General features: G+C 36.8%; 10 protein-coding genes across 10 annotated transcripts; 9 read left to right on the forward strand and 1 right to left on the reverse strand.

The window, feature by feature from the left end:
- Nucleotides 1-2,969: 2,969 nt before the first annotated feature.
- Nucleotides 2,970-3,170, forward strand: OCT59_024161 (uncharacterized protein; the record flags this gene model as incomplete). The annotated part of the gene is made up of 1 exon (XM_066135230.1): nucleotides 2,970-3,170. The coding sequence occupies one exon, from the start codon at nucleotides 2,970-2,972 to the stop codon at nucleotides 3,168-3,170; it is 201 nt and encodes a 66-aa protein (XP_065991275.1).
- Nucleotides 3,171-8,990: 5,820 nt separating this feature from the next.
- Nucleotides 8,991-9,961, forward strand: OCT59_024162 (uncharacterized protein; the record flags this gene model as incomplete). Its single annotated transcript, XM_066135231.1, has 2 exons — nucleotides 8,991-9,440; nucleotides 9,665-9,961. The coding sequence occupies 2 exons, from the start codon at nucleotides 8,991-8,993 to the stop codon at nucleotides 9,959-9,961; spliced, it is 747 nt and encodes a 248-aa protein (XP_065991276.1).
- Nucleotides 9,962-9,985: 24 nt separating this feature from the next.
- On the forward strand, nucleotides 9,986-10,825 carry OCT59_024163 (uncharacterized protein; the record flags this gene model as incomplete). Its single annotated transcript, XM_066135232.1, has 2 exons — nucleotides 9,986-10,487; nucleotides 10,578-10,825. The coding sequence occupies 2 exons, from the start codon at nucleotides 9,986-9,988 to the stop codon at nucleotides 10,823-10,825; spliced, it is 750 nt and encodes a 249-aa protein (XP_065991277.1).
- Nucleotides 10,826-11,008: 183 nt separating this feature from the next.
- OCT59_024164 (uncharacterized protein) lies at nucleotides 11,009-11,308 on the forward strand (the record flags this gene model as incomplete). The annotated part of the gene is made up of 1 exon (XM_066135233.1): nucleotides 11,009-11,308. The coding sequence occupies one exon, from the start codon at nucleotides 11,009-11,011 to the stop codon at nucleotides 11,306-11,308; it is 300 nt and encodes a 99-aa protein (XP_065991278.1).
- An 83-nt stretch (nucleotides 11,309-11,391) lies between these two features.
- Nucleotides 11,392-11,676, forward strand: OCT59_024165 (uncharacterized protein; the record flags this gene model as incomplete). The annotated part of the gene is made up of 1 exon (XM_066135235.1): nucleotides 11,392-11,676. The coding sequence occupies one exon, from the start codon at nucleotides 11,392-11,394 to the stop codon at nucleotides 11,674-11,676; it is 285 nt and encodes a 94-aa protein (XP_065991279.1).
- Nucleotides 11,677-11,776: 100 nt separating this feature from the next.
- Nucleotides 11,777-12,421, forward strand: OCT59_024166 (uncharacterized protein; the record flags this gene model as incomplete). The annotated part of the gene is made up of 2 exons (XM_066135236.1): nucleotides 11,777-11,802; nucleotides 11,932-12,421. 2 exons carry the CDS (start codon nucleotides 11,777-11,779, stop codon nucleotides 12,419-12,421), a joined length of 516 nt encoding a protein of 171 aa, XP_065991280.1.
- A 39-nt stretch (nucleotides 12,422-12,460) lies between these two features.
- Nucleotides 12,461-13,270, forward strand: OCT59_024167 (uncharacterized protein; the record flags this gene model as incomplete). Its single annotated transcript, XM_066135237.1, has 2 exons — nucleotides 12,461-12,613; nucleotides 12,710-13,270. 2 exons carry the CDS (start codon nucleotides 12,461-12,463, stop codon nucleotides 13,268-13,270), a joined length of 714 nt encoding a protein of 237 aa, XP_065991281.1.
- A 113-nt stretch (nucleotides 13,271-13,383) lies between these two features.
- Nucleotides 13,384-13,854, forward strand: OCT59_024168 (uncharacterized protein; the record flags this gene model as incomplete). The annotated part of the gene is made up of 1 exon (XM_066135238.1): nucleotides 13,384-13,854. The coding sequence occupies one exon, from the start codon at nucleotides 13,384-13,386 to the stop codon at nucleotides 13,852-13,854; it is 471 nt and encodes a 156-aa protein (XP_065991282.1).
- A 93-nt stretch (nucleotides 13,855-13,947) lies between these two features.
- OCT59_024169 (uncharacterized protein) lies at nucleotides 13,948-14,364 on the forward strand (the record flags this gene model as incomplete). The annotated part of the gene is made up of 1 exon (XM_066135239.1): nucleotides 13,948-14,364. One exon carries the CDS (start codon nucleotides 13,948-13,950, stop codon nucleotides 14,362-14,364), a length of 417 nt encoding a protein of 138 aa, XP_065991283.1.
- Nucleotides 14,365-22,370: 8,006 nt separating this feature from the next.
- On the reverse strand, nucleotides 22,371-23,030 carry OCT59_024170 (uncharacterized protein; the record flags this gene model as incomplete). The annotated part of the gene is made up of 2 exons (XM_066135240.1): nucleotides 22,371-22,780; nucleotides 22,931-23,030. The coding sequence occupies 2 exons, from the start codon at nucleotides 23,028-23,030 to the stop codon at nucleotides 22,371-22,373; spliced, it is 510 nt and encodes a 169-aa protein (XP_065991284.1).
- Nucleotides 23,031-23,197: the final 167 nt, after the last annotated feature.

Consider the following 23,197-nt stretch of genomic DNA (forward strand, 5'->3'; position numbering starts at 1 on the left):
CACTTTATGTGTTTCGCTCATAATCTACCTTTTGTGGCTTATAATTATTCTTTCTTGTCGTTCTCATTGTTAAAGATCGCTAAGCCGCAAATGATCGACTCTATTTATCCTATTGGTTCTTTGTCAATCATTCAATAAATATTACATCATGTAGATCATTACTCTTCTTAAATGTTTATCCTTTTCGGCTAATTATTTATCCATCCACGCCAATCCACGATTAATTCGTTCGTTCTTAATACTTGATAATTACATTTGGTGGTTGAATTTTATCTTCTTTTCGTACTTGATATTTGGCCGTTTACAACGGCATACGTCACGTCAAGATACAACATATGCTGTAACACAAGAAAAAAAAATTTTTCATATCAAACCTACTTAAACCTACTTGTAATGATCAATTACTACAGTAATTGCCATACTTAATTTTGGCTGAAAGTACAATTTGGCTAGAGTTAAAATTAAAATTACTACCTTACTACCCCATACGTCAATACGGCAAAATATTTGAAAAGTAGTATCTTCTTACTACATTGACATATTGACGTATAAGGTAACTACCTTAAGATATGTCTGCAACCTTAGAGGCAAGGAAGCTTTAGCAGAGGGTTGAATGTTAAGCGGAACATGAGATATGGGGGCATCATCTTGCATAAGATCCAGATCAGGTTCATTGGGTGTAGGAAGCGGGTCAAGGCCAAGGTGTGTTTCGATTCGAGCCATCCATTGGTCAGCGAGTTCAAGAGCGGAGATGCGTTTATGAAAATTTGCAACTTCACATTGCAATTCACGCAAAAGGTTTAAGATGTTGTTGGCATCATCAGAAGATAATGCAGAATTTGGAGTTTGTCAGGACAAGGTGCGTGTAATAGAACGAGAGGAGGAAGAAAAAGAGACCGATCGTTCTTTACTATTATGCCAGGCACGTCGTGAGGTATTGGGATTGGGTATATTATTATTATTAACATTGTTATTGTGGTCTTGAGAATTATTAATATCACGTCTGGAGTTAGAAGCTGATCGATCTTTTGATTTTGAGCGAGATCGGGAGCAAGAACGTGAATTAGCAGCATTGGGATTGGAGCGGCGAGGAGGTTGATTGACATTAAATTGCTCTTTGAGTTTAATTACGGGGTCGTGAGTACGAGTATAACCTCTAGTTTGTTTGAGTGGGCAGAAATTCGGGGCACAACCTAATTTGCCACATCTGTGACAAAGTTTATTAGTATTATCTGGGGAGAACCAAAAAAGCACCTTGTCTTGGAAGCTGACAGTTTGTTCCATAGCAGCATCCATGGTTTCTTGGGAATTGAAAGTAACGTAGGCCCATCTTTTGGGTTTGTATGAATTTAAGGAAAGCAGTACATTGACAGCTTTAGCACCAAGGTCACGAGTAAGAGGAGCCAAGTTGATATCCTTAACATTGGGGAGAAGTTGAGTGAGGGTGGCGACGTATTATTGGCGTGCAGCCTTTTGATCCACAGTATAGAAGCATGGAGTGATCCTAAGACAAGTGGAGAAACAGTATACAGCCCATTGATCAGTAAAGCGAGCAATCGAATCGGCATGATCATAAACGATACGAGCTTGTTGGACTTTGGCATTAGGCCTAGAAAAAAGGCGGCAAGAGGTGATATTTCCAAATTTTTTGAAGTAAGCCATTAGATTATCCTTTTTAATAAAGAAAGGGATATCGGTAACTTGGATAGCCCGTTGATCTTCATTAGAGCGAAGTTGGCGAGGGTCATGGGCATGAAAGATCAAGTCAGGGAACTCAGGATGAGTAGAACCAACACACAAATCACGTGCTTCATCGGTATGGAAGTGGATAATGAGGCGTTTAGCTTCGCCAGAACCAGTCATACGAGCTTTTCCAGTGAATGACTCGTATGTTTCTAAAAAAAGGTTAGGTTATTAACAGCCTCGATAAGGGCTTTATTGGTAGGGAATTTCTTGAGAGATTCAGAGGCAGCATTCGGCACAGCCGCAGCCTAAAAATCATCTCTGGTTATGGCGAGGGTCACCACTGGATCGGGAGTATGATCACCATCTGGAACACCAGTGATATCCATATTAGGCGACGCGTTAGGGGGTTGTTGCAAGTCTTTATTAGAAGGTGCATGCATAGACGCATCCACATTTCTAGAAGACACGACGTGACTGGGCGCAGATGGCGCAGCAGATTTTTTCAGGGAGGAGGTCAAAGTATTTTCGCCAGAGACATTTTGTTGAGGAGAAGAGGAAGGTCCATTTACTCCAACGTCAGTTATCTGGGTATCGGCAACGTAGTCTTCTTCCATAGAATTTTCAGTAATCGTACGATTACGTTTCTGCTGGATAGTGTTTTCACCATCGGAGCTTGAATTATCAGAGTTATTATTATTTTTTCATTCTTGACAGGAAGCTTTCCTACTGTTAGGGTTATGACTTCCACGGCCTCTCTTGGCATAGTTACCAGACATAGTAGAGGGCTTTGAGTTGGAAATATATAAAATATAAAATTTTATTAGTAGCTTGTATTATTTTTTAAAAATAATAAAAAATTATTTTCGTCGAAAATTTTCATTTTTGAAAAATTCAGGAGAGAGTTACTACTGGTTAAAAACTAATATATCAGGTAGCAGATATGTATCAGATATGTACCTGATATGTGTAGTATTAATGCTGAAAATCGGGTACCCAATATGTGTAAGATATGTGTAAATATATATATTATATACATATCGGTACCCGATATGTATATGATATGTAAATGATATGTAGACGATATATATATTTACACATATCTTATACATATCGGGTACCCGATTTTCAGCATTAATACTACACATATCAGGTACATATCTGATACATATCTGCTACCTGATATATTAGTTTTTGATCAGTAGTAGCAGTGAATTCTCTCCTACAAAAAATATAAAAAACAAACTGGAAATGAGCCATGGCAATTATTGGAAGCTGTGATAGATATGTTAGCAGAACTGGTCCCTTGCCCTAAGCGCCTTGGGCTGGGACTACCTCAAGCCTCTGATTTCAAGCCTATCACCTTCGAAGCCAGACCTGATCCAGAATCAATTATCCAGTTAGTCTTAGAGCACTTCCCATACTTGAAATTCGGAAATAGTTTCAGAGGGATTGATAATTATGATTTTACATCACCTCAGCCGTGAAGCTCACCATGTCCTATTTGCGATGGAAAATATGCAAAAATGGGAATCAGTTCCCTTATGATCCTGAATTAGCGAAGTTGCTATCTCAAAATAAGTTGGAATATTGTCTTACCTGCAACACTTTAAGCAATAAACTCAAGTTCGCGATTGTGGCTTAGACCAGAGGAATTATGAAGAAAAAATATTCGTATATTATTTCATTTCTTTTTTTTCAAATCTCGTAGGTGGCTTATGCAAAGAAACTGGAATCAGAGCAGTAATCCTGCACCCGTGATGTAACTAGGACCCCGGAAAATACTTATATAGGTAAGGTCCCAAAAATATTTTTTATTAGTAGCTCTAAGCATAGGTTTTTACTATGATCACTAAGCATTGTTGATATCTAACCTTAAAAATTATATAAAAATAAGCAAATCAATCTTCTAACCTAATTAAATTTTTATTATAACACATATAATTTATAAAATATATTTATAATTAATATATTTTATTAAATCCAATTTTAAATATGTTGTAAAGCTAAACTAAACATAATATACAAGTAGATTAACAATATTCAATTAATAAAGTTAATAAATAGTAAAAGAAAAATTCGAAATTAATACTATTACAATAAATGTAAATTTCTCCATAAGTATTATACTTACACCCATAAAAATTAATATGTAGGTAGTTTCGACCTTGCTGAACAATTTTCAATTAATTTAGAAAGTCGATTTCATTTGACCAAAGGGGTGTAATTACGCTCTGAAGTTATAAACGGAGAAATGAAAAATTCGGAAGTTAGTACCGTTATGAAAAATGCACTTTTCTCCATAAGTATTATACCCACACTCATGAAAATTAATATATAAGTAGTTTCGACCTTGCTGAACAACTTTCAATTAATTTAGAAAGTCGATTTCATTTGACTGAAGTGGTGTAATTACGCTCTGAAGTTGTAAATGAAAAAGTGAAAAATTTAAAATTATTACCGTTATAAAAAATATGCTTTTCTATATAAATATCATACTTAGCCTTATGAAAATTAAAATACAAGTAGATTTAACTTGCTGAACAACCTTACTTAAGCATAAAAGATAATTTGATATAACCAAAGTGGTGAGTAGTGAAATTATATTTTAAAGTAAAACATATTTACAGTAATTTTATTTAAAAAATAAACATGTATAATATAGTAATTTTATATTAAAAATAATACACTGAGTTTAATAAAAATTAAAAATAAAACATTGAAAAAAAAAACTGAAATTTCATCAAAAAAAAATTTTTGTTTATGTATTTATATAAAATCGTGAAATGTAGTACAAAATTAATATTTACCGTTAGTGAAAATAAAATAAAAATTAATTATAAATTCAATATATAACAGTCAGTGGAAATGTCATTTCTCTTGCCGATCATTAATTAAAATAATTTTGTGTAACCATAATTGAATATATCACCACGTAGCTAAAAAAAGAAATTTTTAATACAATACTTATACAAATTAAGTAAATTAATAGTTCATCATGTGTAATATAAATATTCGTCATCATTTCCTCTTTAGTAATATTTTTTTTTTTCTTTACATATTACAAGAAAGTTCGTCTTAAAAATGAAGTTTTCCTCAAAATGCAACTTAAAGGTGGGTATAAAATACAATTTAAATAACGCAAATATATGTAATTTTACGAGAAGAAAAAGATTTATTAAGTTAAAAAAGGCAGTTATTTAGGGAGATTTTGTGTAAACTGCAAAAAACCAATTTTTATAATAAAAAAAATTTTTCTTGATTTCAATAAAACTCTTAACAAAAGCTTTCTTAACCAGCAATTATTTCATTTTTAGGTATAATTTGCACTGGTCAAAAAATGATCTATCCTACACATATCCTACACATATCTTACACATATCGGGTACCTAAAATGCGGAAAATCCTACACATATCCTATACATATCGGGTACTTATATATATCCTACATATATCGGGTACCTGATATGTGTATGATATGTGTAGGATATATATAAGTACCCGATATGTATAGGATATGTGTAGGATTTTCCGCATTTTAGGTACCCGATATGTGTAAGATATGTGTAGGATATGTGTAGGATAGATCATTTTTTGACCAGTGTTGGTGAAATGAACAACTTTTGTTAAGCTTAGAATGGTGATTATTAAGCTAGATTTTTTGTTATTTATAAATTTTGTTGAATTTTTTAATTATAGTGCTAATAAAAAAAATTTTTTTTATTAGAATAATATTATTAGGTCTATTTGGGCGTTATAAATGAGGTTTAATTGCAAAAATAGTTAAATATTATGTTTTTATTTGTTTATTTAAATTAGACATTTAATGCTTAATTCTTAATATTATAGTAATCATGTAAATTATTATAACATTAAAAAAAACTTTAAAATTTTTAATTTTAGTTCGTTTAACAAGAAAATAAAACAAAAATTATTTATTCATAGAAAAATTCTTATTGACTATTAGGTCTATTTACTTTGTTAAGTCATAAATACAAATAGTATAATATGAATAAGTAAAATATTTTTTTATATATATAAAAAGTATCTAAAGTAGCGTTAAAATAAAAGATATTTATTGAATATTTAAAAAAAATAAGCAAAAGAATAAGGTTAAATAAATTTTCTTAATTTTTATTAGTTTGTTGTATTAAAATAACCATATAATTGACTACTTTCTTTGGCCAGATGCAACCGAATAAAGTGAAGTTTTTGACTTTTAAAAGGTTTAAAAATATTTTTCAAACCTTGAACGAACATGTTTACTATTATTGGAAAAAATGTTACATTGCATAAATATGGTGTTACCTTTGACCTAAAAATTTCGATTTTAATGTAATTTAGGCCGGCATTACGAATTCGGCCAGAATTAAGAAAATTTCGGCCAGAATTAAGATCTGAAAATTGTCGATTTTAGCCATTTGTACTAACTTTGGCCAACCTTAAGTTTACATATATACTATATGCCATATAGCCATACTGTCCCAATAATTTATATTGAGATATCATAGTACAAAAAATCTCCCTCTAATTTTTGGGAACATTTCCACTGACTGATAATAATTTAAAAAGTTCTATAAATATGAAAAATAAGCAACTAGAAACTCTTAGTATTTTAAAATAATACCAAAAATATGCAATTTAATTATTTTACATAGTATAAAATTTTCTCAAAATTAAGCATTATAAAATTCTTACATCATAAAATTTTTCTATGTTGGCTAAGCACCTTGGTACCTTACATATATAAGCATTTTCCGGGGTCCTGCTAGCACCACCTACCTCCGGGTCTACGACCCGTCGCAGTACCTATATGGCCCCTATGGGGCTCAGGTATCCTCCATATATACTACCACCATGGCCACAGCTGGCGCTGGTCACACTACTTTCCAACTCCTTTTTTTATCCATTTTTTCTTATACATAAAACTACTATGACCACTATGACCACTATGACCAGACTACTAAAAAGTGGATAAAAATGCGAATAAAGCCAAAATCAGACAGAATATCCGGTCATAGTACTGGCCACAGTTCGAAAAACTTATGATAATACTATGGCCACCTTAGTTAGCCCCTCAGGCTCTAAAACCCGATTTAAGCTATGACCACCCTTTATCTACATATCTGAGACACCGAACTATGCCACCGAACTATGACCACTGAACTATGACCACCGAACTATGACCGCCGAACTATGACCACCCTTTATCTATTTACCTGGAACACCGAACTACGACCGCTGAACTACGACCACCGAACTACGGCCACTTTCCCCGTCAGAAAAAATAAGTAATTGAACAATGGGTATACCATAAGTAATATACAATAATGAACTTACACGCAGCCACTTCTCTTGCCAAAGACCTTGGTCTCGATCTTGTAGACATTTATGGATTTCATAAATGGATCCAAATGCAGGCATCGCCCTCAACGACCCGGATATAGTAGCAGAAATAGTCAGAAACCTTCCGGCCAAAGAATTCGGAAAGCACCTCAAGAGGACCCTGAACAATACTAATATAGGTAGGAGCTGATGATGCGTCGTCATCTTAGTAGCTCTCAATATGTTAGAATTTGGGAATGCGTACAATCATCAAAAAATTTTGATAAGGTTAGAATTTGATTTTGCGTAATTTTGATTGGATTTTAGGATGGTAAGATGTTGGATTTGCTTATTTTTGGTATATTTTTGGAAATAAGTAATAATAATTAATTTTATTTAACGATCATCTTAAAATAAATTTTTTTTTTTCGAAAAAAATCTTTTCTGTATTGCATACATAAAGTTTCATTGGAAATATGGTAAAGAGTGATTGGCTAACATAAATACGTTACTCATATTGTTAATGCAAAAAAAGTAGTATGTATATGTGGGAAAGGAATTAAATTAAACCACAGGTATGAAGAAGATTATTTAAATAGACATGTAGCATGTTCAGGATGTAAAGCAGACGAAGACAGAGAACAATTTGATATAACTAATAAAAGAGCCAATTAAAATTTTAAAAACTGACTTGAAGTTAGAGGATTAAAATGTGTATTTTGTAAAAATTTCAGGGGTTAGGAGCTATAAATGCGTACTGATCATAGTCAAAAGTGCTGCGTACAGCTAATAGTAAATTTTTTTTTCTGGACCTTACCTATATCAGTATTGTTCGGGGTCCTACCTCAAGATAAACAGACTCTGGTACAACTGTTGTAAAGCCGAGTTGTGGAAGCGATATGAGAAAGCCAAGAAGACATACGACAGGACAGTAGAAAAGAAGGAAAAGCGGGGGATGATCTTGGTCAATCATTTGAGGAGAAGGGTATTGGAAATCGTGAACTTTATGAGCTTAATTGGAAGGAGTATCAAAAAGCTTGTAAAGAGTTAACGGACGCTAGAAAAGAGCAAATGATGGTAAGGTGGGCTCTTGAGCGATGTGGATTTTACTAAATATACGTGGATTGAAAAGGGGAAAGGAAAGATTTAGAGCAGTCGTAAATTAGAGCTCCGAACGAGTCGAGTCGAGTCGAGTTATATGTAAACTCGATTCGACTCGAGTTAAATCGAGTCAAGTCGAGTCGAGTTAAAATTATAAAAATATAAACTTGACTCGATTCGAGTCGAGTTGGCCCGTCAAACCGAATCGAGTCGAGTCGAATTAAATCACGTGATTTTATTCGGCTATGTCGATCATTTCCTTTTTTTGGCGATAGCTGTTCCACAAAATTCCATTTTTGTAATTTTCAAAAATTTTTCGTCTCGGATTTTGTGTAACATAATTTCCAAAAAAGGAAATTCCATAAATTTGGACGGAATTATGTTTAATTCGGCTTAACTCGACTCGACTCGATTTTATTAAATTATTAACTCGACTCGACTCGAATCATTTTGATTGTAATTTTCAACTCGACTCGACTCAACTCGACTCGACCAACTCGCAAGTCAACTCGACTCGTTTCAGAGCACTAGACTCGTAAAGGTTTGTGGTTTATAGTTTTTTTTTTACCCCTAGAAGATAACCAGATATAACTAGAGGATCGCAGAACCGCAGAACCGCAGGACTACAGGACTACAGGAGGGTAACCAGGTAGGAGTGCAGATCTTTGGAAAAAATATTCGGCAATTGAAGATTAGGTAACTATAAATTAGTACTCGATTTGATAGAACAAAAAATAACTGCCCAAGTTCCAGCAATCTTTAACCCCAACAACCGTTTCTTTTACGATGACCTTCTTAAAAAGTGTATAGGTACACACACAAAAGAAAGCGTCAATTCAGCAATCTCAGCTTCTGTGGCTTTCATCACCACGAAGTCCGGCATGTGGATCAGAAAAAAGAAGGCTTATAATAGAAGCATATACTTCGAGTTTGCTGCAGATCTCAAGGGAATTTCTACTAAGCACAAGGTAAGTATTCAGTCAGATGCAGGAGAAGATGATGGTATGACCACATCTACTAAGTTAAAGGACCTTCTTATCCATGCCTCAGTTACAAAGATCTGTTATACAGATGTAAACTTCATGCCGTATCCCCCAAATGCACCAAAGTATAATCCTGAATTCTTCAATCTCTTCCTAGGTTTCAGGGCTCAACCTGCTAAGCGCATCAAACTAAATCTAGTTAATTCAATTATCCGACACGTTCATGAGGTATGGTGTGCAGAGGATAAGCAATTAACCATATACATCCTCAACTGGCTCGCATTTCTAATTCAAAATCCAGACAAAAAACCCGGTACAGCAATTATCATGCGCAGTCCCCCAGATGTGGTAAGAATATCTTAACCGATTTTATCGGAGAACGTATTCTTGGCCGTGAAAACTTCCTCTCCACTACGCGTTTTGAAGATATAATGGGAAGGTTCAATGCAGCTGTTCGTGCCAAAAAACTCATCATCCTCAATGAATGTGATATGACAGGTAAGGAATGGCATGGAGCAAATAACTGACTTAAAAGTTTAATCACTGAGCCTTACATCTCTATTGAGAAAAAGGGGATAGATGTGAAGGTTATTGATGACTTTGCTGGCTACATGATCCTAAGTAATCATGCTATGCCAATCTGCATAGAAATGGGAGATGAAAGATTTATAGCCCTCAATGTATCAGACAAATATAAGGGCAATAGAGAATACTTCGGTTCTCTCGTAAAAGTATTAGAAAATCTGGATACAGCCAGTTCCTTCATGTCCTACCTACTTAGCCGAGACTTAACTAGCTTCAATCCCCGATCTATTCCTGATACTCAAATAAAACGGGAGTTAATCGAAGCAAGTATCCTGAATCTCTAGCGTTTTATACAATATTACCTTGAAATGATGTGGCCCGACAATTGCGACACACTTGAAATCCTGTGTACAAATTTCTATAGCACTTACCAGAATTGGTGCAGTGAAAAGGGTGAAAACAAAACACTTAGTGATAATAAGTTTGGTATGGAGATTAAGCAATTCATTCCTAAAACTCGCCCAAGACGTTCAGGTGCTCGAATAAACTATTACATACTAGATAAAGCAAAAATTGCAAAGAATTTTAGTAGAGTAATCCAGGAGACACAAGACATACAGGATGTACAGGTAGATCAAGAGGAAGTGGAGCTAGTTGTTGAGAAACCTGCTGAGGAAAAACCCGCTCCTGTCGAGAAGAAGCCTACTAAAGAGAAACCAGTTTTCAAAAAGACTCCACCACCAGTACCACTTAAGCCCGAGTGCTTGAAGATAAAACCCGTACCTGTTATCAATGAGGATCCTATTCCTGAAGAATCTCCAGCTTCTATAGAGTCAGATACTGATGAACCTATAGATAGCTTCTCAGACTGTTATCTATCTGATGAGGAACCTAATTAAGAAAATGAGCCGCCTGCTGAGGAACCTGCATTTAAAGCTGATGATGACTACGACGTTTTAGATGACTTGCTATCTGACTCAGATTCTACAATCGCTAACCCAGTTCTTGAGCAACAACCCGAGTCACCTGCAGAATCTTCTGCAAAATCTGAATCCCTCGCAGATTCCAAATCTTCTACAGAACCTGTAGTAGAACCGGCTCCCAAAGAGCAACCTATCCCAGAACCCGACACAGAACTAGAAGTTGACTGGGACCCTGAACTAAAGGAAGGTACTCAAGCACACTGGGCTTGGCACGAAAGACACTGATGGGATCGTAAGCCATGGGTCAAGAATTCAAAGGACCAGGTCTTCAATGATCTCTATAATACAGGTAAGGAATTATGGGCTAAGTACCAAGACGCGTCAGACGAGTATGACTGGGAAATACTCGCGTTTGAAGTAGAGGAATGTCCCACAACACGTATTGAGGACTAGTACCAGTACTACTTTATGGAAGTAGTAGACCACTTCAAGGACTGGATCGAATATAATGGGCACTTACCTAAAACACCTAGCTGTAAAAAACTCGCAGATCTAATAAGAGTATACAAGGAGGATCGTGATGCCGAGATTATCCCTACCACCTCTGGTTATGAAACTATGAAGATGAATAAGGGTAAAGCACGAGAAATCCCAGAGGAACGTCCAAAAACTGATATGGAACGTAAATGGAAAGCCGCCAATGGAATTGTCGACGACTGGGATGAAGAGGATCTTGATTGTGTATGCAGCAAGATTGACTCCTTTTAATAAGATAAGCACTTCTTAGTTATCTTATATTTTTTGTATAAAAAACCTATATTACAACTGAACACAATTCATAAATACATCAAATGGTTTATTCAGAGATTGTCCGTGCTTTACCTACAAGACCAGATATCAAAGAATTACAGTATTCAGGCGCAAGATTTTCCAGAGGAGCAATAGCAAGACTTGGACAGCGACTCCAATCCCGGTATCCGACACATAAATTTCAGATTCTGCTCCCTATGAAAACTGGAAACCCGGTGGATGGACATCAGGAAACCAACCAGCCAGCCTCTTCTCACTCTTGGACCACTACAACGAAGCACAACTACCAGATGACGCAGACCCTAATTATTTTGAATGATTCATAATTTATGTGAGAGATGCCTACCGGTTGCAGGGAGTTGCAACGGGGAGCTAAATGATTGCCTGTATGAACGCCTGAAATATATCTACAGCACATTCTCTAAAATGCCAAAGTCAATCGAAAAGCCCGAGTATATCAAAAAGGCATTAGGTCTCAATCGTGATGCTCCAATTCCAGTCTCATATATGGATAAGGTTGAACAACTTGCAGGAAGCTTTGCACTTAATATTGTAGGGGATTCCACTTGAATTTCTAAAAGCAAATCTGACAGACGTGCAACACTTATCCTGTCTGAAGGCCACTACTCTCTTGCACTGAATCCCGGAAGACTCCATCCTAGCAAATTAGATAGAAAACAAAAGTCTTTCTTTGTTTATTGTGAAGATGGGGTTAATAATGTAGTAACAATATACAATGGTAAGACAGTTAAGTCTCTTACAGTTAGACAGTTTCAGAAAGGTAAGAACTCTGATAGTTACTCCTTCATCCCTATCGAGAAGAATTGTAAAACTGAAATATATGAAACACTTGAGGAAACATACCAGAGGATCCATGAAGAGCGGGATTCCTTCCTACAGGCTACAAAGAAGTTCGGTTTAGGAATCAACTTATCTTACCACAACTGGTCGTACAAGAGAACTGCACTCTGGCTTTTTGAACGGTTTAGTGTAGGGGTTCCAGCAAATGATCCTCTTGACCCAGTCGAAGCAGAGTGGATAAGTGATGCAATGATGGGAGGTCTTATCTAGGCAGATAATGAATGGAAGGGTTATGGAAGGCAATACAACATGACAAGTTTGTATCCAAGTATTCAGCAATCAAATGCAAACTTTCCAATCCGACAAGGTAAGTTTCAAATACTCAAAGACTTTGTAGACCACAGAGGTTATGCCTTGTATGGATTATTTCGTGCTAGCTCCCAGGGAGCGCCCAAGGGCAAGGTAAGTGGTAATGACATTCTCTTCTGACAGAATAAGAGGGGAGTCTATACATTCATTGACTTACAACAAGCAAAAAAACTTGGTCTCAATATACAGTTAATCCAGGATGGAAAGCCAAATGCCTTGATATATGATAGAGAAGCAAGAATTCCTGGGACTGTAATATTTGGTGAGTATGTTCACTTTCTCTTCAATATAAAGAACCAGGGTGGCGTGGCCGGTCGTGTTGCAAAAAGAGTTCTCAATACACTATGGGGAGCACTCTGCCAAAGGAAACACAATTACAAGATACTCACCACAGATCAAACAGATCCATTCAAGTTTCCAGAAGGCCACACACTTGACTCCATCGTACCAGTAAGATCTGACCAGTGGCAATTCCAGTTCACAAACCCAGGTAGTCCCTTCAAGGGTAAGTATCCTAGGATCGCTCCATTCTTATTAGCATATGGACGGAAGACGACTTCAGAGTTATTAGAACCATATAAGGATAAAGTACGACGCATCCATATAGATGGATTTATTCTAGAGGAACAGCTGAGTAGTCCTACACTTATTACTTGTCCAGAAAATGCATCCAAAGCATTGAAAGCTCTCAAGTTTGAAACTGCAGAATACTGCCATGTGAAAAATGCAAACAAGGTTATCTGGACATGATTGCCAAGAATGCGGTTGGGTTTACAGTAGGTATATATATTTTTTCTTGCTTGAATGTAAAATCAATTTGAAGATTCCTATTTATTACAAAGTACAAAAAAGTATAAGGAATCATGTCAACATATACCGAATTAGCAAGCATTATTAACAGCACTGACAGCATTAGTGATGAAGTTATTTATGATGCATCATGCAATCAGTTCACCATTGTCTCTGATGAAACTGTCTTCAAGATTATCCGTGCATTGAAAGACACTATAGTAGTCACATTAGTATCTGGGTTTAGCAAAACCAGCTACCTTGTCCAGGATCATGTGAAGTATATCAAGAGAATCCAGACAGCAAAGTCTTCTGTATCATATGTGAAGTTCGTAGCCAGAAAACTCTTCCCAGATAATGCAGCATATACTGCTAAGATAGCAAAGATTCGTGAATCATACAAGAATAAACAAGCTCTTTTAGACAAACTTAAGGCCCTCTTCGAGTTGTATTATAATGTGACTAAGGACTCATTAACAGGTCCCCCAAAGCGAGCTGTCACTATGAATGAGGCTGAGAAAACCTTAGCAGAACTTCTTGTATAAGCGGCTTCTGTACGAATTTAGTTTATATTTTTTATCCATTTGTAATGGGCATACAGTAATTGAAGATGGCTATAGTATAAGTAACATAACATCATGTTGGACCGATTACCAGTAGAAATAGTCGAACGCATTGTTGCAAAGATCCCAGATACTGACCTTATTGCAGCGAGTAAAGTAGATAGTGTGTGGTGGCAGGAGGTTCGTCAAGAAGCATATAAGAGATGGAAAAATTACGCTACTACAATTGGGCATGTCCAAGCTCTTGGAAAGCCGTTTGAAAAAGGGAATATTGACTGGATATCATTTGAAGATGTAAACGACTTCTATAAAAGATGGATAGACCGCCTCACCGAGGATCAGCTTTATATTATGGAGAAAATACTTAGGAATGGGATGGTCGTAGATCTCCAAGAGAGGGAAACCATAGAGTATGCATTAAGTGAACAAAGATGGGGAGGCGACCCTTGGGGACTGAACTGGGAGTGGAACGAATGGACTCAACAGGAGTAGCTTATTTATCGGGTATCCTCATATTTCTTGACAAGGACTGATGACCATATAACCTTATCATCAGGTATCCTTGCATTTTTTCGACAAGGACTGATGACCATATAACCTTATCATCAGGTATCCTTGCATTTTTTCGACAAGGATTGATGACCATGTAACCTTATCATCAGGTATCCTTGAATTTTTTCGACAAGGATTGATGACCGTGTCACTTGGTTATTGTAAATTGAAGAAAACTATTAGGTATGTAGATACGTACAGAAAAAAGACATGTCTTACCCTTATATAGCTAACCCTATAACTGGACGTCCAATTATTATCGGTGGAGATACCTTTAATCGAATAGTTATGGAATCCCATGATTATATCGATGGAAGGCTTGTCCGTAGACAAACTGCACCTCCACCTGAAGAGCAACCTGTATATTTAAATACAGATACAGGACGTTATGTTCGACGTGGTACTAGAACATATCATAGACTGATTGAAAGTGACTATGAAGTAGTTGAGGATTACTACCTTGTCCATTATGAAGAAGAGGCGCTTATAGAGGAAATCATCAATGAAATACGCTATAATGAGGAAAATCTTGATGGCCAGCGGTTAACTTTCAATGATATACAACAAATCAGGACTGCTATTCAGGCTGACCAAGATGAATATGATGATTTTATCTTACAGCAGGATATGACTGATATGACAACTATCGGTCCTTCCGGTCGTCCACAAACTTTGGAGGACCATACCCCGAGACTTGCAGAGCTTAATATTGAGTTGTGTAGGGAATGTCTCATGCCTGTAAGCCCAAGTGACTTAACGGACAAGTTGTGCAAGGACTGCTCCGAATAGTTACTTAATTTTGAATAATTCTTTTTTACATAAAGAAAGATAGCCATGTCAATATCAATCGTAATAAACCAGTGCCAAAACTGTAGAGTAATCACTCCAAAAACAGCATATAGAGGATTATCCAGTGTATTATACAGACAGATTATAAAGAAGATTAGTGATGAGAATGACCTTCTACAAGCCTTGGGACTTGCTAGGGATAAGTTAGTTCAGATCATTCGTCAGGGAAGTAATGTGGACTTTACACAATTGTTTACACAAAGACTGGATATGAATATTATGGATGGAGAGCCATATGATGATATTAGGAAGTGGCTTCTCGAACAGCTTATAGCCATAGGTTGTGACAGTGGAGAAATTGCTTTATATCAATTTCTATGAGATACATATCCAGATGGTATTGACGAGCCTTTCACTACATTCTATGAGAACTATGTAAATCATATAAGTAATCCAATGACTAAGAATTTTGCTTCTCGTGCTTTAGGAGCAATAGGGTTGAAGGCTAAGATGTTAAGGATTGACTTTGAAGGCCGTAAAAAAAGTGCTATGATTCTTAGAGCTTCTGCAGACGAATTACTTGATATTCTCACAAGATACTATTAATCCCTACTTGTAATGCTCGACGGTCCATATGGCTCTTAGAAAAGATCTGTAGAAGGACTTCAATACCTTCTATTATTTGTTTATTATCCAGAGGGCGACTAGACTTCAGGGCTTCATATCGGGAGAATAACTCCTTCACATTCTCAGTTTTCAGAGTTTCAGTCTTTGCAGTCCTACCCTGTACTTTTGCTAAGAAATCCTGAAAGTCAGCTTCTAGGGTCTTACCAGAGAGTCCATAAGCTTCTCGAAAGACATATTTAATCCAGGTATCTGCATTCTTGGCTAAGACACCAGGTACAAGTAAATGTTGACGTTCTTTAGGGAATGGAAATACCCGAGCAAATTCAATCAAGTGTCCACCTTTTTTTGCTTCAAATACAGCTTTCTGACCATAGGGACTAAACTTAGATCGAACTGTGATTGAACTGGGTTCAGACTGAGATCGAACTGGGTTCAAACTTGGATCAAACTGAGATTGAACTGAGATCGAACTAGGATTGAACTGAGATTGCTCTGTGATAGAACTGAGACTAGTATCCCATCTTACTCGAATGGACAGTGGATCACTTTTGGACCATCTAAGATCAAACACTACAAATTCACGTTGCAGAGTAAGATCATCAATTACTGGTGCTAATGACTCTGATTCTTCTGTATATAGGCGGATGATTCTCTTGGTATCTGTAAGGCTCCCATGACCTCCATGCAGTGAGATGTAGTTAACATTTTCTCGAATAGCCTTAGGAATGGCAAAGAATCTTCGGGCTACATAAATATATGAAATATTTTTGTGTCGTCCATGTGTAAAGTAACCAGTGATAAGATCCTGGATTTTTTTAGGTGCATCCATCAGATCCTCGAAGATTACCACAGTAGCTTTAGTAGGGTCGAAGGAGTCAATCTCTGGAATCTCACTATGGGTTACTGCAGTGAATGGGATCTTCTCCTCTTTGAAAAAATCATGTACAACTGCCCACTTCGGCTCATCAAGATATCTGCTAACTAAAAGTACTGCATCACATAGTACATACCGATTACCATCCTCCTTTGCTTTCTTGTCACCCATTAACAAATTAATGATCATAGTTGTCTTACCTGAGTCTGAGCTACCTGCTACAGCTAATCGAAAGGGCCATAATGGAGCAAACTCATTGCCTTGTCTTGAGTCGGTCGTGTACTCATCCAAATTGTATACATAAAGATCCATTTGAATTTTATTCTAACTTAGTTTAAATACTATGTCGACATCAACACCAATTCCAGTTTATACTCCTTCAGAACCTACTGGACCGCCTCCTGCACACTTGGTCAATGAAAAAGATGATGATGAATTAGTTAGAATACTAAAGGCTCATGCAAATTTATTGACTACCAGGGGTCGTTTAACTGTTGATTCAGAGATACAGGAGGCAAATAATCAAATTAAACATATTATTAATATATTAATAATGTATCGCTGTAAAGCAAAACATGAAGAACTTGGTATTACAAAAGATTTGTTAGTTTTTGCACAAGGTAAGATAAATGCATTTGATGAAACGTTTACTAATTTAGAACGTCAATTAGTTATTATACGTGCTGCCAATGATAATTTCATAGAAGAAAACCATAACCTGCAAAGAGATTATGATACTATGGTAGAGCTTCGTCGACAGGCTATAGGTGAACGTAATCAGGCATGACATGAACGTAATGTATTACAAGCAGATTATACTCAAGCATTAAGGGATCGTAATGAGGCTCAAAATGCTGAGAATCGTGGTAATATCCTTTTAAATCATTGGCGGCTGAGGGCTACTCGGACTGGAGGACAACTTGTATTGGTTAATGCGCAACTTGGACAGGTTAATGCACAGCTAGCACATGCTAATAATAGGGTGCGTTTTGGGATTCAGACATTAGGGAGACTTAAGAATAGACTTTTCCAACAGATAGCTGCTCTTAGAATTCAGGTACAATGGTTTCAAATTAGACAATTGAACCCTCCTCCACCTATATTAAACAATCCACTAGAGACGATATGGCTACCACTGCGATAGGATTACCGATTTTTGAGGGTAAAGCAACTGATGATATTGATACATTTGTTAGGCTTTATATGGGTTATCTTGATACTATTAATCTTAATCCATACGCTGCTGGAGGGCCACCAGAATCTTGGAAAAGAGCTATGGGTATACTTAGAAGCTGCATGGCTGGTGAAGCGGCTGAATGGTTTGATCGAGAAATTACAGGAAAAAATTGGAAACTTTCTGGTATCACTTCAAGAGGTGGAGCTAATTTAGCTGCTTTTGTAGCATTAGTAATACCAGAAGGTGCAGGAGGACCAAATGCAGGTACCTATGTAAATGGGTCTGAAGCACATGTTTATGCTACAGATGCAGCTAATGCATTAGTAACTATTAGAGCAGCATTTATTCCTACCCATGATTTAATAGGTGGAGATAAAGCTTGGGGAAGAGCTGATGCTCGTCCGACAGATAGAGTTGCTCCAGCTACTGCAGATGCTGATGTTGCTGCTGCTAATAATCATCCTATAGTTTTTCCAGGTATTAAACCTAACCAGGCGCTTTATTGGCTTAGAACACAATTTCCAACTATTTTAGATGAAAAGAAACGTATCCATTTTAACAGTCTTTATCAGGAAAATGAGCCAGTTGATGCATTTTATGGAACTGTAAAGAGAGCTGGAAAATTACTAAAACTAACTGATAATCTTATTATTGACCAATTCTTTAGAGGTCTTTCGGCTGATAATATTTTTGAAGCAGAAAGGTTTAGTAATCTTAATCCTGATGACTTGGTTAAACATCTGAGAAATTTAGAACGGAGAAGGGCTGAAATGCGCTTGGGGTTACAAGATAGAAATCGACGACTTCAAGCAGATTATAGTGATGTAACTCAACCTCCGTTAGGAAAACAGGAACCTGTCGTACTGACATCAAAGTCATCTGGGGTTACTCAAGAACAATTACAAGAGTTACTTAAGGCTCAAGCTGAGGAACTTACCAAGAATTTTCAGGTGCAATTTAAACAATTACAGGCTCGACCAGTTCGTAATCCACCAGTCTATAGACAGCAGATTAAACCTGTTCAACCAAAACCACAGAGACGTATTGTTCAGGATCATCAGGATCCTGATTGGGATGATGGTTATGTAGAACCTGATGTTGGTGATGACCCTGATGCTCCTGAGTGGACTTTGGATGATCATCAAAATGCTATTGATCTTATTATGGGATATAAACGTGGGACGTCTAAAATACTTACAAATCAACTTCAGAAGGCTAAAGATAAACGTGATGATCTGGATTTGGCCTGAGCAATGAGAAACCTTGATCTTAACAATGATGCTATGGACATTGATACTGTGAGTTTTGGTGAAAAGGTAAAATTGAGAGAAAAAGATGGTGATGTCTATATGGTTTGTGTTGGGTCAAAAAAAAAGTAGGTTCAAGTATCTCAAAACTTCTTAAGTCGTCCCCAAATAAGACAGCAGTTAGCTCTTCTAGTGTGCCATTGAAAGGCAAAGCAACCCCTGTTAAGATTTCTGTGAAAGTTACTGGTAGTAAGTCTACACCTGCAAAAGCTGTTACTAAGAATGACTTATTAAGCCTGTTAAGGTCTGCAGACTTTAGGAAATTACTCCGTGAGATTCTTCAGGAGGAGTTATTGTCTGCTAGAAAAGTCACAGAGATTCCGGAGAACCTAGTTGAAGAGGAACAAGAAGAGGATATCAGGGTAGATGATCCTATGGATATTGACATAGCTCGTTTAGAGAATACTAAAGATCTTTTAGCACTGGATAAAAAGGTTAATGGAATAGCAATTCAGTGTTTAGCAGACACTTGTGCTAATGCGTCTTTTATTTAGAGAGAAGCTGCTAAGGAATTAGGGTTGAATATCGACAAGAGTATTACATACAACATATCTGGTGCTTCAGGAACAGGTAGGACATTCGGCATGGTAAAGGGAGTGTTAATCAAACTTACCCCTGATTATGCTATCACTGAGGATCTTGCAGTTTTAGATGGATACAAGCATAGGGAGATTGGGTTAAGCCGAACGTGTCTGAAACGTTACAATTATGATGTCCATGAATCACGTGAACATATAGCCTTTACCTGTGATGGGAAGAATGTTTTTATCCCGATAGTTCCTGATGCTAATCGAGGGGATAAAAAATAAGACCCTTTAATTCTTCTATTTTTTTTTATTCCCAAAATTTGCGAATTAAGTCAGGGACATCCTCCTTCAACCGGTCAGCAGGTTCCCAAGTAGCCTCAGTGTCTGGATAGCGCTCCCACTTAACCAAATACTGGTCTTGACCTTTTCTAATGCGATGCCAAAGTATCTGCTCAGGAACAAATCTTTCAGGTTGTCCTCTTATCACAGAGTCAGGTGGAGGCTTTTCATTAATAGGAACTACTTGTAATTCCTTTCGGGTATATGCACATCTGGATACACCTAATCGACCATGTGGTCCATTAAGGAGATATGTAGGAGGCTGTTCGGGTGAGAGTATCATTTTTTTGATTATACGAATGTTTGGGTTCCATCTTATATCTCCTGTACAGAATTTTCTGTGAAGTTTGTTACCAAGTACAGAAATAGGTTCATCTAACTTGACTCTGACATATGCTTCTTCAAAGAGGAGATCCGTCTTTTTTGACACTTTAGGTGACCCTGTCAGAATGTCTGGGGGATTTCTCTGCCAGAGTTCATTTACTTTACTCACTATATTATGGAAATCTTCTGACCATTTCACGGATGTCACCTCGGTTTTCAACTCCTGTGCTACTATTCGTTTAAGAAGGAGTTCTTGGATGGCTTGGATAGCTCTTTCAGCATAAGATTGCTGTTTATGCTTTCCTGGCTCTCCGAACCTCATCATTACCCCTAGGCTGTTCAGAAAAAAATCACGTACCTGGTCGTTAGTGAATTCTGATCCAGAGTTCATCTCCAGTCGGTGTGTTAGAGGCTTGATACGATTTCTTCTGTAGATTTTGACAAACCCGTTTAGAACTCTATTTGCAGTCTTATCCTTTAGGGGTTCTGCATCGACTCTCTTTCCTGCAACTTCCACCACTACGAGAAAATAGTGGAATCCTTTGGGGTCAACTGGCATCTCTGCAAGATCTGCCTGATGTGTTGCATTTGGTTTCCATACAATTACCTTTGGGCGTTCTGTTGACTTTTCCTTTAAAGGCTTTTTGTATAGGTTGTAGTGCTCTTCACCTTTTAAAATTTGTGCTGGTACTCTGGATAGACTGTAGTACTTGTAGTAATTCTTTAATTGTGACATATTACGACAAATTAAAGGAAAGATTTCAGACTTCAAATCTCAAGATAACACGATTTTACTGTCTAAAGTGCAAGAAGGAAACTGAGACTGCTAGTGAAATACAAGATATGACTACAAATGGGCGTTACCGGCTGCATGGTGACTGCACAATTTGTGGTATGCATAAGAATACTTTTACTGGAGTAGACTGGGTGATCAAGAAGAAGACTAAGGAGAAAAAGAAAGAAACCGCTGCTAAGAGACATCAGACGGCTTACAATCGGCAATGCAAAAAACTTGGACAGAAAATCTTAGATTCTGATGACGCGTGTAAACAGTATATTGATAAATGCCTTAAGGAGGCAAAAAAGAGGAAGACGGATTAGTACTGCCTTCTAAACTTATCTGGATATGCTCTATTCCTAATACCCATTGTTCAATTACTTATTTTTTCTGACGGGGAAAGTGGCTATAGTTTGGCGGTCATAGTTCGGCGGTCATAGTTCAGTGTTCCAGGTAAGTAGATAAAGGGTGGTCATAGTTCGGCGGTCATAGTTCGGTGGTCATAGTTCGGCGGTCATAGTTCGGTGGTTATAGTTCAGTGGTCGTAGTTCGGTGGCATAGTTCAGTGTCCCAGGTATGTAGATAAAGGGTGGTCATAGCTTAAATCGGGTTTTAGAGCCTGAGAGGCTAACTAAGGTGGCCATAGTATTATCATAAGTTTTTCAAACTGTGGCCAGTACTATGACCGGATATTCTGTCTGATTTTGGCTTTATTCGCGTTTTTATCCACTTTTTAGTAGTCTGGTCATAGTGGTCATAGTGGTCATAGTAGTTTTATGTATAAGAAAAAATGGATAAAAAAAAGGAGTTGGAAAGTAGTGTGACCAGCCATGGCCACTGTGGCCATAGTGGTAGTATATATGGAGGATACCTGAGCCCCATAGGGGCCATATAGGTACTGCGACGGGTCGTAGACCCGGAGGTGGGTGGTGCTAGCACCTCTCACATCCAGCCCGATGACACATTTCATAATGGCAAGAATTTCATCTTGACGAAACTCCTCTACTTCTTGTTTGTTATATAATTTGTGACATTTCATACATGCTGCAAAGCAATGAAATCAATTTTCTATGTTGAGAATATTTCTCGCTTTGTATAAAGTGATGGAAAAATTTTCAAATGCGGTATCGCCAATTTCATCCAATAACAGTTTTATGAACTTTATTAGTGATTCAGTTGCTATTTCTGGAATGTTAAATCTCATTCAAAATTTCATAATCCATATTAAAATCCATAAAAACTTATTATCATCGCTAGTTGGAGTTGCAGTGACATCTGGGTCTTGATATAGTTCAAAAGAAGGGCATGAATAATCTTCAAAAGTTTCAGAATTGTTATTTTCCGATTCATCATCTCCATTCGATTCGTTATCTTCATTAGTGTCTTCGCTTTGATCTTCAGCCGTACTTTCTCTCAATGATAAATCTTGTTCGATGTTACCGATGTTACCAATGGAAACTCTAGTCAAAATGTACCTTGATCTACATCTTTGAGGTAATCGGTCAACTCTTTGCTCATTTAAAATAGTCAATTGAGATGATTCATCATTAATATTTTCAGTATTTTCCAAAACTTCAGATGGTTCATTATCCCGAATTTCAGTATTTTCCAAAACTTCGGATAGTTCGTTATCTCAAATTTCAGTATTTTCGATAACTACTTCTGAAATATCTGATAAAAGTTGGCTCGATAATTTATGTCAATTCTTTGTGCAAGGAGCAACTAACATTCCTTCGCAATCGCTACAGAAACAGGGTACTTTACGAATTCTTGGCTGAACGATTGATCGAGTAGTAACTCGAGGTGATCTGGTAGTAATAGGATTTTCATCAAGTACACTAGATATCGTTCTTTTTCGTCCCATTTTGTCAAAAATTTCAGATAATTTTGATAATTATGGAATTGTATCGAAATTTATTTCGATTCAATAATTATCATATAATTTTTGCTAGTAAAGTTTTGACTAACGAATTTTCAACTTGAGCGATCAACTTAAAAGTGATTTATCGAATTCTTATCAAACTTTACGAA

This window comes from Rhizophagus irregularis, chromosome 4, assembly GCF_026210795.1.
Source record: "Rhizophagus irregularis chromosome 4, complete sequence".
In the NCBI taxonomy this organism is placed as follows: Eukaryota; Fungi; Glomeromycota; class Glomeromycetes; order Glomerales; family Glomeraceae; genus Rhizophagus; species Rhizophagus irregularis.